We start from the raw sequence: 13,887 nt of genomic DNA on the forward strand, positions 1-13,887 counted from the left end.
AGTTTCCTTTTTTCTTAGATTGAAGTTATCTGTGATTGCAACGAGAAATATTTCATCTAAACAGCTTCACAACGATGACGATCATTAAAACCTTACTTCCCACTTAATGATCATATAGAGACTTCCTCATCATTGTTTAATCGTTTGGAAAACTTCAGAGAAATCGTCACTTCAATTTGTCAAATATATAAAAACACCTGTAACACTAATATTGTGTTCTCTATGAGATAAACAATCCCTCCTTACTTAGCCGACGGGCAGGCACTCATTAGAAACGCTTCAGTATGAGTTTTTTGTACCTTGCTGGCCCCGGTTGTTCGAAGGGCGGATAGCGATATACACTGGATAAATCTCTATCCGGTGGATAGCACAGTACGTTTCGGTAACACTTATCCGCTGGATAGCGATTTATCCGTTGGATAACGGTATCCGCTCTTTGAACAACCGAGGCCTGGTGAATAAGTTTGAGGCCTCGAGCAACAGGACTGGTGAGCGAAGGAGCGACTTCCCGCAGTGCTGTTAACGAGAACCCAGCTCGCAAGCTGACCTAGCTCCATTGATAGAGTGTCAATCAAATGTCCATATCATTTGTGTAAAGTTAAGTTTTGGCTCATTATCAACCTCAGCGACATTAAAATATAGAGGGTCTAAGCTAGGGATGTCAAACCCATGTCAATCAATCAAAGAATTCGAATAAATATATAGATTAAAATTGATGTATGGCCACAGATGCAACCTTATTTTAAAATATTCGAATTCAACCGCATGATTAGCAACATTTTGGGGCTCTTTTACTTCCGTTTCTTCTCCAAGACTAGAACAAAATAAGAGAAGAGCAAAACATTAGGCGAAAAAGCAGTTTACTGTCGTTTCTTTTACATTCTTTATTTGTTGTCCTCCTTTCACCAAAAAATTCTAAGTAAATGTTACGTTATCAAACAAGCTTTTATTTTTCCGGCAGGTGACTAAATTCTCTTTGTTCTAATTCCCTCGAGCGATTAGCAATTGTCCTCCGATGATGAAAACTTTATGACAATGCTGAAGGGAACATGATATTCTATCGATCGAGAAGGAAAATGAAGGAGGGGATAAGTTTATCATTTATAAAACTATGATGGCTCTTGGTTACGTCTTTGGCAACTCTTGCGCACCTTTCTCTTTCTCCAGACTTCCTGCGCGCTTCATATTTTAATGAACACATACTGACCTAGCCACGATACACTGGGCTTTGTTTTGTGTACGAGGTTTTATCAAGTGCTAAATAATTAATTTCATCTTTGTTACATACAAACTACTTTTCTTTCGACTCTACATTCATTTCAACTTTTTATCATATAAGGGGCAAAATTACTGAATTGTGATTGGTCAAGACAGAGGGCATTTTTTTCTGAATTTTTGAAATTGCCCCGGGAAAAATTACTTGAAAATGATTGGCTGAAAGTCGCTTAGGAACGGCTGCCAAGGTAAAGAAATTTCTGTTTGTTTTGTAACAGTGGCGTCTCGTTTTGCGCGAGATCAGTAAGAAAACATTTTGCCCCTTATATTATAAACAAGTAATCACCTGGTTCCTCGTAAAATTAAGGATTAATATCACTTGTGTTTTCGGAAGTTGCAGAGAAATTGCCGTCGTCGCTGCGCGACTCGGGCAATTTCAGCAACTTCCGAAAACACAAGTGATATTAATCCTTAATTTTAGTCGGCCCCATGCGATTACCTATACTAATCTATTCTTTTATTCACCAACGCGGAAATAGCGGAGAGACAAACCCAACGAGTGCGTATCAAACTTTTGGTTAGGATTTTGGCCCGACAATAAGTCAAGCTTTCGCTCCTTATAAGTCCTTATCTATTGTTCGAAGGAAAGGGTTTCTATTATTCGCAAGACAAAGGTTAGTAATCACCGGCGCGTAGCCAGCTCACCGAGCGCGAAATTCAAATTTCTTCGGAAGTGATTAGTGTTACAAACACAGCCTTTGTTGGGGAGGGTGTGGTAATGATTGCTGCAGCCTAGACACATCTAAAGGGAGTGGGATGGGGAAGTTTGTGACAAGAAGAGCGAGGTCTGGACGATAAGTAAGCGAAAACTTACGCTTTAATAAAACTCATTTGTGAAAAAGAGTGAATTGATGTATTCATGACAAAGTTTGGTAGCATGCGCTTCAAAGTTACTATTTGTCTGTATCTTAGCCACAACATCAGGGAGAGAAGTCTGTCCACATAAATGGGTATTATCGTCATCAAAGACAGTCGACATATTTCATGGGCTGTGATGTAGGCTGATTCAAATGCGTATCGACAGAGATTCCATTGTTCGTGGACCTTGAACATCCAAGAAGTTACACGGAAAGTCTGGGCCACAAGACCACCCAACAGATCAGTTGTTGCCAGACAACGATACAAGAGTTTGGACGGTGGATGTAAGGAAGACTCTTTGTGAAGGGCAACGAGGATAAGAGAATAGTCAAGAAATGCTGTGATGGACTGCGAAGAAAGGAATTGATTTTTAATGAAGCCCTCCAACCAAATAAGGGGAGGATGGCAGTTGTTTACGATATATCGTATAGCATATCGTCAACTATCAAACTCTTTGCAAATGACACGAAAGTGTACAGAGAGATGGCTGACAGCATAAATGATACTCAAGCCCTTCAAACCGACATTGATCACTTAGCAAACTGGGCAACTTTATAACAGTTGAGATTTAACCCGGAGAAGTGCGAAACAATGCGCATTACCCATAACCGCAACAGCTCGTCTCCTTCGTATATTATGGGAGTTGCAATCAAACCAGTAAAGCATGTGAAAGACCTAGGAGTTCTGAATTCCTATGACCTGTCGTGGGGTGCTCAAGTTGATGGTGCTGTGACCAAGGCTAATAAAATCTTAGGCATTGTTTACAGAACGCTTGGATCTACAAACCAAGAGGTATTTTCTATTCTGTATATTACTTTAGTCCACTCACTAGGACTGTTGCCTTGTCGTGGCTGAGTGGCTTGTGCGTCCCAGTGACTCCAGGAGCTATGCCGACGGGGATGTTTACACCCCTGGCAGGGCCTCCCAAGCCAGACAGGTCAAGGAGTAGGGTGCAGACTAAAGACAGTCCCACAGCCCTCCAGACCTGGGGATTAGGCTTAAGTGTCCCTGTCTGAGAAAGTGTTCCAGGAGCCAAAAGTGGTGGTCAACCGATTTGACTAAAACTTGGCACAAAAGTTGAGTGTGATAAGATATTTCAAAAGCCGCTTTGGCTCACTTCTCTGATTGTTCGTTCTGAAGTTTTAGGGGGGTTCTCCATAGTGGCCTATGGATCACCAAAAATTCATCCTCCTAAGTGGCATTTTGAAAGTGCTATAAAACTCCATTGGTAAATTGTGCTGCCAAATCAGTTTGACCATGAACTCTACTATAGTGGAGCTTTTACTTCATGAATGTAATTTTGTTTTCAAGCAATTAGACAGAGAGGGGCCTGGGGCTAAAATTAAGTCAAATCTGAGGTCAAAATCACTACCAAAAATTGCCATTTTTCAAAAAACCATAACATTTACCTGCCTTCTTGCATAACTTTCATACAAAATCCAGTATGTACTTTAGTGACCCGTTTATCAAAATCAGTTGAGAAAAATTGGGCTTATTAGTCTTACGAAGGTCTGTTAAGTTTTTGGCACAAACTCTCCATGCCCCTGTAAGGCCAAGCAAAATAGAATTTTCAGCATAATTCATGCTATAAACAGACCAAAGTCTTGACATATAGCCTTTATTTTGTATTTGGTGAGTGAAAATGAAACATTTAAGCCAAATAAATGTCATTATCCTGAAATACCTCGACTCATAGCTTATAATTACTCTAAGAAGGTCTCTGATTAGTACTGCAAACACCCAGCGGTTTAGCAAAATAAAGGTAATTTTTTTCCTATAAAAACTTTGTTTCAATCATAGAGTACAAATGATGATATTTTGATCTAGATATGGCGATATTTCTAAAGATGTTTGAATTCTCTCTGATCTATGTATGTGAGGCCATATATCCATACATATTATACTCCAAGCGTGCAAAGTCTCCATATTTTGTCAGACCGTTTTTTTAAATTGAAAATAAGGTGACCTTAACCCGGCCGGCCTTAACCATTAAGCTCAGAATAAAACGATCGTTAAAAGATGATCTACGCCTGACCTTTGACTAGTCTGTGAATAACTCTTGCAAATACCCATCACTTATAGCGAGCATGACCATAAGCTTACGTGCCGCAGTGAGCACTGTCCAGGTGACTTGTGATCCATCAGAGATCTTAGGTACTTTAGAACTGAATAAATGGAACCATCCCAAAAAGATGGAATCCACAGTCAGAAGAGCTGGATGACAAAAATTAATGTTGCTGTTTAAATGAAGTATTCCACACGAGACATGGGACGATGCCAATAGGGCCCGCCATTTTGGACGTGAGAGTATTAAGACTGGATCGAGTTTCCATCCCTCCCACTATTCAAGTGTAAATGTTTTTGTCCTTATTAAGTATTGAAAGTATAGCAATAAGAAGTTTCAGGATAATTTTACGACGGTACTTTATTCCTTTGGAGGGGTAAATGATGAATGCGGTGCCGCGTCATGGGCTCCGCTGCGCGAAACAGAAATGACTCCTTTGTTGTCTTGCGATAATGACATGACTACTGGATTATAACACAAGTACAAGGGTTCAGGTGAGTCTGGGGCGAGAGGAAGATCAGGTGATACCAAAGTTACAAGTACAGGTAATTAAAAATATCAGAAAGGGCTCATACACGCGCATAAATGTAGCGAATGGCTTTTTTAGTGACACTCTCGCTAAGAGCGGTCCTCTCAACTTCCCGTTAAAAAAAGATTTTCCTTAGTTTTTTTCCTATGAAAAGGGTATAGGACACATGTTTGAAAATAGTTTGATGGTTTTCCAATTTTCTTTTGTTTGAAGATTTCAACTTTCGCGAACTCTCTGCCAAGGGAAGATTAACTAAGGTGTTTCAAAAGCAAAAACTCAGTCAACTACAGTCATTGTGCGAGATTTTTCGACATTGAAAAAATAGGTAGTGCTAATCGTAAGGCATCGTATTATGAACCTTTTCTGCAGTAAGCAAATTCCTGTGATTACTGCAAGTGATGATCAACAGACCCGCGTTACTCAAACCTCAGTGAAGGTTACGTGACTCCTCGACTTGGTCCAGTCCTCTCACTCTCACGTCCAATATGGTTGGTCAGTCGATACAACAATCGCATCTTGAGGTGTGGCATGGCATGTTTCATATGAACTGCAACACAAAATATTTGTTATCCAGCTCTCCTAACTATGGATTTCTTATTTACTTCCGGATGATTTGATTTATTCAGGTCTAACGTAGTAGGGAAATGGGATGGATATCAGCCTCCGGCGGGTCACCTGGACGCTACTCACTACAACCTGTACGTACCATCCTGCTCTGTTACTGATGCCATCATGCGTATTTACAAGAGCTAGCAAGGTTATCGAAAGTTTAACCAATGATCTTCTGTTAAAGGTCGTTTTCGTTAAGCTCACTTAATATTGCATCAAAATATGGGCCTGACAAAATATAGAGACTTTGCATGCTTTTGAGTATACAGTAAAAACCCGCAAGTAAGAACCTAAAAATTAAGAACCTGTTAGCCTAAAATTTGCCATTTGTACCACCTATAAACAAGAACCTATTTAGCCTAAGAAAATTAAAATAGGTTCGTATTTTCTAAAATCATATAGTACATTACAGGTACACTGAAATTATTTACTGTAATCATAATCGAAGAAAAACCAGATTGCCATTGCTGTAAAACATGATTTTCTCAAGAAAAATGAGTGCAAAATATGTAGTTACAAAATATAGGATAATTACCAACTTGTTATGCAGGTGTGTTTTTCTCCAAGAATAAGAACCTGTTTTAAAAACCTAAATAGCCTAAAATTTTGTTAAGTACCATTTATATAAGAACCTGTTTAGGCTAACTCCTATAGCACGAATTATGCTTGGCCTTAGAGGGGCATGAAGAGTTTGTGCCAAAATCTTAACAAACCTTAATAAGCCAAATTTTTCTCAACCAATTTTGATAAATGGGTCACTAAAGTACTTACTGGATTTGGTATGAAAGTTATGCAAGAAAGCAGGTGAATGTTATGGTTCTTTGAAAAATGGCAATTTTGGGTAGTGATTTTGACCTCAAATTTGACCTAACTTTAGCCCCAGGCCCCTCCCTGTCTAATTGCTTAAAAACGAAGTTACATTTATGAAGTAAAAGCTCCACTATAGTAGAGTCCATGGTCAAATTCATTTGGCAGCATAATTTACCAATGGAGTTTTATAGCACTTTCAAGTGCCCCTTAGGAGGACGATATTTGGGTGCTCTATAGGCCACTAATGGAACCTCCTCTGAAACTCCAGAACGAACGGTCAGAGAAGTGAGCCAAAGTGGCTTGTGAAATATCTTATCACACTCAAATTTTGTGCTAAGTTTCAACCAATTCGGTTGAGCATCACTTTTGGCTCCTGGAACACTTTCTCAGACAGGAACACTTAAGGCTAACAACCTTATCCTGTAAAAGAACGTGTTACGGAAACAGCAAAGAAGATAACCAATATCCTGCAAGCAGACCTTCCAAGGTCTTCGAACCGTATGACTGCCAGTGGTGAAAGCCAGAAAGAAACTACTGTCATGAAGTTGGAAGTGATGAGTGCAAAAATCATGACCATGATTGGTTTTTGGAATGCACTTATTATGTGTGAAAACTGGGAAGCTTGCACAAGCTACAACAGAAATGAGACGGTATAACTTGCATGTATTGGGAGTGAGTGAAAGCAGATGGATTGGGACAGGGAGATTTAAGACGGTGTCATGCGAGACAGTATTGTGTTCTGGGCGGGACGATGAGCTACATCGTGAAGGTGTGGAAATTATTCTGAAGAAAGGAGCAGATAGATCGGTATTGGAATGGAAACCTATTAATAGTCGCCTCATAAAGGCCAGGCCGAAAGGAAAGCAAAACAACTTGACCCTGATTCAGTGTTACACTCCGACCAATGATAGTGAAGGTGATCTGAAAGACAATTTTTATCTCAGGCTCCAGGCAGAGATTGAGCAGGTCCCAATGCAAGATCTTATCATCATCATGGGGGATCTAAATGTCAAAGTTGGTGCCGATAACTCAGCCAGGCACAGAGTGATAGGAAGACACGAGAGTGGTATCATCAATGAAAATGGAAAACGGCTTGTTGAGTTTTGCACAACTAATAATTTGGTGATAGGGGGCAGCCTTTTTTCACACCGAGAGATCCATAAAAGCACATGGTGATCCCCGAATGACAGGGATAGAAATCAAATTGACCATCTGCTGATCAATGGAAATTTAATTGAACTCTATCCGCTTTACAATTACAATTCAATAAAAATCCTATACATGCAATTATCGCTACTCTATCTAAACTAACGAAGTATTATGTGTTATACATATATTTGACAACGTACGATATAAAAAAATCTGGTGGCTTAATTTTTGAAAAGATGTTTTCAATAAGCCTTTAAAGGAGTCAACAGATTCAGCGTTTTTTATGCATTCAGGTAGTTGATTCCACAAATACGGTGCAGCGTAGGAGAATGCTCTTTGCCCATACGTTTTACTTCGAATTGTTGGGACCTCAAGTAGATTCATATTTGATGAACAGAGTCTTCGTGCTGGAATATATCGACTAAGAAGTTCAACAAGATAGATTGGAGCCATGTCACTTAGTGCTTTGTATGTTATCAACAGTATCTTGAATTGAATTCGTTTTGTGACCGGGAGCCAATGAAGTTTCATATGGAAAATGGCGGAGATCCCTTCCGGATGTTAAGGTGAGGAGAGGATCTGACATTGGAAGTGACCATCATCTCGTAACAGCCTACCTTAAACTGAAATTAAAGAGTGCAGGGCGTCTAACCAAGGGGCGCAGCCGTTTCGATGTGAGCCAACTGAAACACCCAAATGTGCGAAAATCTTTTATCCTGGAGGTGCACAACAGATTGGAGGCTCTTGTGGAACTAGGCGGATGGGAGGATATTAACGATGAAGGGGTGAATAAGAACTGGGAGAAAATGTTACTACTTACAATGATAGCAGTAAGGCATGTCTAGGCTGCAGGCAGCGGAGGCCAAAGGACTGGATGTCATCTGATACCTAGAAAGCAATTCAAAGTAGACGGGAATTAAAGAAGCCCGTTGAAAGTTATAGATTCGAAATCCCAACGGCTTAAAGAAAGGAATCAAGAGATGTACGGGGCAGCGAACAAGGAGGTAAAACGCCGAGCAAGAGCAGATAAACGAAATACATGGAGAACCTTGAATCCCAGGCGGAAGAAGAGGCAGCTGCGCGCAATGAACAAGGAACAGTATAAAAGATCATCAAGATAATAACAAGTAAGTGCCACACAACCAACGTGCTTGTAAGGGATATGAACGGTATCCTATGAACATCAGAGGGAGAGCAACAACGGCGATGGACGGAGCACTTTAGAGAACTTTTAAACAGACCACCGCCAACAGTAATGCCAAACATCTTGGAAGCCGCAACTGACCTTGACATCAACACAGACGTTCCAACTAGGAGGGAAATCATCCAAGCCATTAATTCCCTGTAGAATGGAAAAGCTCCTGGCCATGATAATCTAAATGCCGAACTGTTTAAAGCAGCCCCTGAGCTTGCAGCAACCATTCTGACCCCCTTGTTTACAAAGATCTGGGAACAGGAAGAAATTCCGACAGACTGGAGCAGAGGAGTGATAATCAGGATACCAAAGAAAGGGTCTCAAGGTGATTGTAACAACTGGCGAGAAATTACCCTTTTCTCTGTGTCGAGTAAAATCTTTTGCAAGGTCATTAAGCAGCGCATCACCAAAGCTGTTAACGACATCCTGCGGAACGAGCAATCTGGATTTTGCAAGTGGCGTGGATGTACGGATTTTATTTTCACACTGTGGAACACACTTGAGCAATGTACTGAGTGGAAGAGGGAGTTGTATGTAAATTTCATCGACTATGAGAAAGCGTTTGACAGCATTCGTAGGGACAGTCTTTGGCAGATTCTGAGAGCATATGGCATTCCACAAAGGATTGGTAATATCATAAAATGCCTCTACTCATGTTGCATCAGTCAGGGGGATCTAGGCTTTGAAGTTAAAACCGGTGTACGGCAGGGATGTGTCATGTCGTTCATGCTATTCAATCTTGCTATCGACTGGTTCCTTGTCGAACAATGGAAGATCAGCGAAGAGGCATGAGATGGACCCCTATTACTACGCTCGAAGACCTCGACTTCGCAGACGATTTAGCCCTATTGTCCCACACTCGACAGCACATTCAGGGGAAGACAGACCGGCTCAGCATGTTCAGCAGCCAGGTCGGCTTGAGAATTAGCTTGAAGAAGACGGAGGCCATGTGTGTTAATGCCTCTTCCCCAACAAAGATCTGGGTAAGAGGACAGGACATTCCAAACACCAACAAGTTTACATACCTTGGAAGTGTGCTCTGCCAAGATGGAGGTACCACTCTAGATATACAAAGCAGATTGAACAAAGCAGGATATGCCTTTCTGAATAGAGGGTGATAGTTTCTAAAGAAACTGTTTGGGGCTGCGTCGGTGGGGGTAACGAAATAATTTGAATATATCAACAAAGTTGAAATGGTAAATTGGCCACCATTACGATTATTTTAAGGTATCAACGAACGCTTTTCATTCCACTAATTTATTCGTGTTTTTCTCGTTGCTTTGTTCTCACCAATCACGTAGCTCCTTTTTCTTCCTTTAAAAGCACACACAACCCACAATTCCCCTATTCGCTCCGACGAAGGGCTAACGCTCGAAACGTCATTCTTATAATCGTAATGGTGGCCAATTTACCATTTCAACCTTGTTGATATATTCAAATTATGCCTTTATGAGCTTAAGATCAGAGTGGAGGTCAGAAAACTACAGCAGAAAGGCGAAGCTTAGAATCTATCAGAGCTGTGGATTGTCAACTCTCCTTCACAGCATGAAAATCAAGATTTACGAAGACTTAAATGTTGCGTAAATCTGCGTAAAGTTTTTACGAAGCAGCTTTACGGAAGCGTAAATGTGGCGTAAATTTGCTTAAAGTTGTATGACCAACTTTATGCTAGTATTTAAAGTTGTTTAAAGGCGATTAAAGTTCAATTTACACGGTCGGTACATAAAGTTGACTTAAAGCTAGCGTAAAGGTGTCGAATCAGCTTTACGCTTGTTTACCTCGCCGCTTTAAGTGCTCTTAAAGATCAACTTTATACTACCCGCGTAAAGGCACATTAAAGGTCGGTATGTAAATATATTATTGAATGTCAATAACATTCAACTCCATCACTAAAACTTGATGAAGGCTATGCAATCGATTCGTACAAAAGCTTGCGTATGCAAATATAGACCCTGCTCGCTATGCCATGATAATAAGCCACAACAAGGGCGAAAAAGCTGTCCATGGCTGCCACTCTACGGGTGATATGGTTGTACGCATGCGTACAATATTAGCCGTACCAGGAGATTGTAATATAAGTGTGCTTTAGTGCTGTCATTAGTGTTGTTTACTATTTTTTGAGCACAGAGGTTACAAATGATCTTCTCTCCATACGCACGCCGTGGGAGAACGGTTTTATAGTTCTTAACAGCCACCACATGTTTAATGTAGAGCTAGCGAATATATCGGATGCTTACCTCTTTCACGCCATCTCTTAACTTAGAATTCAACCTTAGAGCGCAAACGAGAGCTAGCTGGCCACACTGTGCTGAATTGCATTAATTAGGCCGAAGTGATCATTTACGACTAATGATGTATGAGTAATTTGACCGTGCGTCACTATACCGCCAACTTAATGCTAAATATAATTCCCTATAAAGAAGCGTACATTTACATTTACAGAACCATTAAACTGCCTTCACGCTGCTGTTTAATAGCGGCTTTACGCCACAATTCCGCCAACTTTACGTCACGCGTTTTAGTGTTCATTTACGCCATTGATTAAAGGTAGCGTAAAGGTTAACTTTACGGTTTACGTGAGCGTAAAGTCGCGTAAATGCAAACTTACAATGCATTTAAGTCGCGTTTAAGACGTAAATTTGCGTTTTCGTGCTGTGGCTTTACGGCTCGGAATGCTGGAGAATGACAGAACAAGACCTCTCAAGACGAGCATCCTTCCACACAGCTAGCCTCAGGAAGATTCTGAGAATCTTCTGGCCTCGGAAAATATCAAACGACCAGCTACTGAGAAAAACCAAGTAGGAGGATTTTCGTACACTTGTCGCAAGGGAAAGATGGAGGTGGATTGGACGTGATGCGGAAGCCCAGTCACGAAATAGCCAGAATTGCAATGTACTGCGAATGTCATGCGTAATTTTCTCCGATCTCCAATCGAGTTATCTAGCATAAAGCAAACTAATATCATTAACAATGCGACCGAAAAAATTATGTGATTAGGGAGAAGAATTTTAAATTTTAGTCTTTTCGTTTCTCCATTATAAGTACAGTACACTTGTTCGTGTATCACTCAGCTAATGCTATAAGCAACAATTGTCAGCATTTGTGCAACCCGGCCGCGTTTAATGCAAGTCTCCGCGATCGCTGTACTGTATGATGTTCATTTCTATCTGTATAATGTCAGTTAACTGATTTCCTCCAAAAAAAAAAAAAAAAAAACATCTGCAATTAAAACACGGGAAACAGGTTTGCCTTGCAGAAAGATCAGGTTTGCGTGACAAGAACCCATTTCAACGTTCATACAAGGAAGCCATTTTAAAGTCATTACTCGCGGCGAATGATTAGCGTTAACATGACAAAGTGTTTATCTACTCAATAATTTTCTCCACTGCCGTTTGTTAGTTAAAAAAAAACATTTAAATAGAGCTTCACAGTTAAATATAGTGTTTCCATGCAAACGCCTTCAAACGGTATACAATAAAACAACAACAACTACTTATGATATTTACCTGGATTTTCGGAGACAGTGGGCAGCTTCTTGTCGTGTTTCTCTGTAGTTCCTCCTCAAGCTGCTCAACGAGCCACTCTATCCTTCCTCGCGAGAGCCGAAAACGTTCAATGACTTCGCAGTCAGCCATATCGGCTAGAAAGGGGCGTCTCTGATATAATCTTGGTCTTCGCGCTAAACAGGAAAGTCCGCCCCCAGCCGCCATTTTGTTTGGTTTTTCAACATTTGCGACTCTCCGATAACTTTACGGGAGGTTACGACCTCCCGTAAATTACCGGGCAAGATATCGGTAAAATTAAAGGGATCGAAACTAACGGGAGTTTCGAGAAACACCCGAAAAGTTTACGGCGACTTACCGGGTGACTTACCGAACCCGATAATTTACCGGGACTTTCGAGAAACGGGCCCCAGTCAACTTAAGATAAACCCGAAACGATTTTGGAGCTACTACTCAATCAAGTCAAGATCAAAACGGCTTCCAGATGTAAACACTTACAACAGAAGATCTGCGACAAAACCTCAAGAGCAAGCTCACTTATTTAATATTCACTTTCACTCAGTTTTTTGTAAACAGAGTACTGGGATACCAGCCCCAATACAAACTGACTTACCGCAAGATCCAAGTACTGATTTCATTACCAACTATGTGGCTTGTGACACTAAAGGGGTTGGAAAACTTCTTAAAGGTCTTAATGCTAATAAGTCTTGTGCGATTGACAATATACCTGCTCGTTTACTTAAAGAGACCGCTGATACATCTGCAGTTCCTCTGAGTATGCTTTTCAATTTATCTTTCAAACAGTGCTGTCTACTAAATTATGGAAATCAGCTAATATCACACCTATTCATAAAGATGGTGATCACGAGCCTGTAGAAAATTATAGAGGCATTTTGCTTCTATCCATTATTGGGAAATGCCAGGAAAGAATTGTGTACAATGCTATTTACAATCAAGTTATCAGTTTTTTGCACGATTCCCATCACGGATTCCTCACCGATCGTAGCTGCACTACTCAACTACTCTTGGTACATTATGATTGGTTCAAGGTTTTGGATAAGAGTGGCCAAGTCAATGTAGTGTTTATAGACTTTTCAAAGGCCTTTGACCTTGTCTGTCATGACATTCTTTTAGCCAAGCTTTACAAATATGGTGTCCACGGGGACTTGCTCAACTGGTGTAGGCATTATTTGACAGAACGTCAGCAGCGTATAGTAGTCAAAGGTGAGGCTTCCGATTGGTTAACCGTAACCTCTGGTGTCCCACAGGGTTCTTTGCTGGGACCATAAATTCTTCACAATATACATCAATGATTTACCAGCAGTAATTAGTAAGAACAGCTCAATTGCATTATATGCTGATGATAGCAAAATGTATAGGGTTATTAATACTCAAGAAGATCTGTCCTCTTTTCAAAGTGACATAGATAAAATATCAGATTGGTGTGAGATGAACAAGATGACAATTAATACTAAGAAATGTAAGATCCTGCAAATAACCAGGAAAAAGGCACCCTTAGTTGGGGAGTATAACATTGAGGGTCAACCTTTGGAATGTGTTAATGTTTATAAAGATTTACGATTGTTTACTGCTAGTGGTCTCTCATGGAAGCAGCATATAGATAGAATAACTGCTAAGACCAATAGGGTTTTAGGGTTGGTAAAAAGGACTTGTAGGGACTTAAATGATGTTGAAACCACGAGAACACTTTATTGTAGTCTTGTGAGACCCTTATTGGAATATTCATGTAAAACTTGGAACCCTTATACTAAATGTAACATTGACAAATTGGAGGCTGTTCAGCGAAGAGCTACCAGATGGTTCACTAGGTCTGATGATGATTATGGTACTAGACTATCTAAATTGAAATTGTAGCTATTATCCGATAGGAGGT

At 40.4% G+C, this 13,887-nt stretch overlaps 1 protein-coding gene across 1 annotated transcript; it reads left to right on the top strand.

Annotated features, from left to right (window-relative positions):
* The first annotated feature begins 6,737 nt into the window (after positions 1–6,737).
* LOC148720895 (uncharacterized) lies at positions 6,738–9,282 on the top strand. The gene is made up of 3 exons (XM_088737697.1): positions 6,738–7,212; positions 7,812–8,125; positions 8,644–9,282. The coding sequence occupies exons 1-3, from the start codon at positions 6,738–6,740 to the stop codon at positions 9,280–9,282; spliced, it is 1,428 nt and encodes a 475-aa protein (XP_088593823.1).
* The last annotated feature ends 4,605 nt before the right edge of the window (positions 9,283–13,887 follow it).

The sequence above is a fragment of the Stylophora pistillata genome, chromosome 11 (assembly GCF_964205215.1).
Source record: "Stylophora pistillata chromosome 11, jaStyPist1.2, whole genome shotgun sequence".
NCBI lineage: Eukaryota > Metazoa > Cnidaria > Anthozoa > Scleractinia > Pocilloporidae > Stylophora > Stylophora pistillata.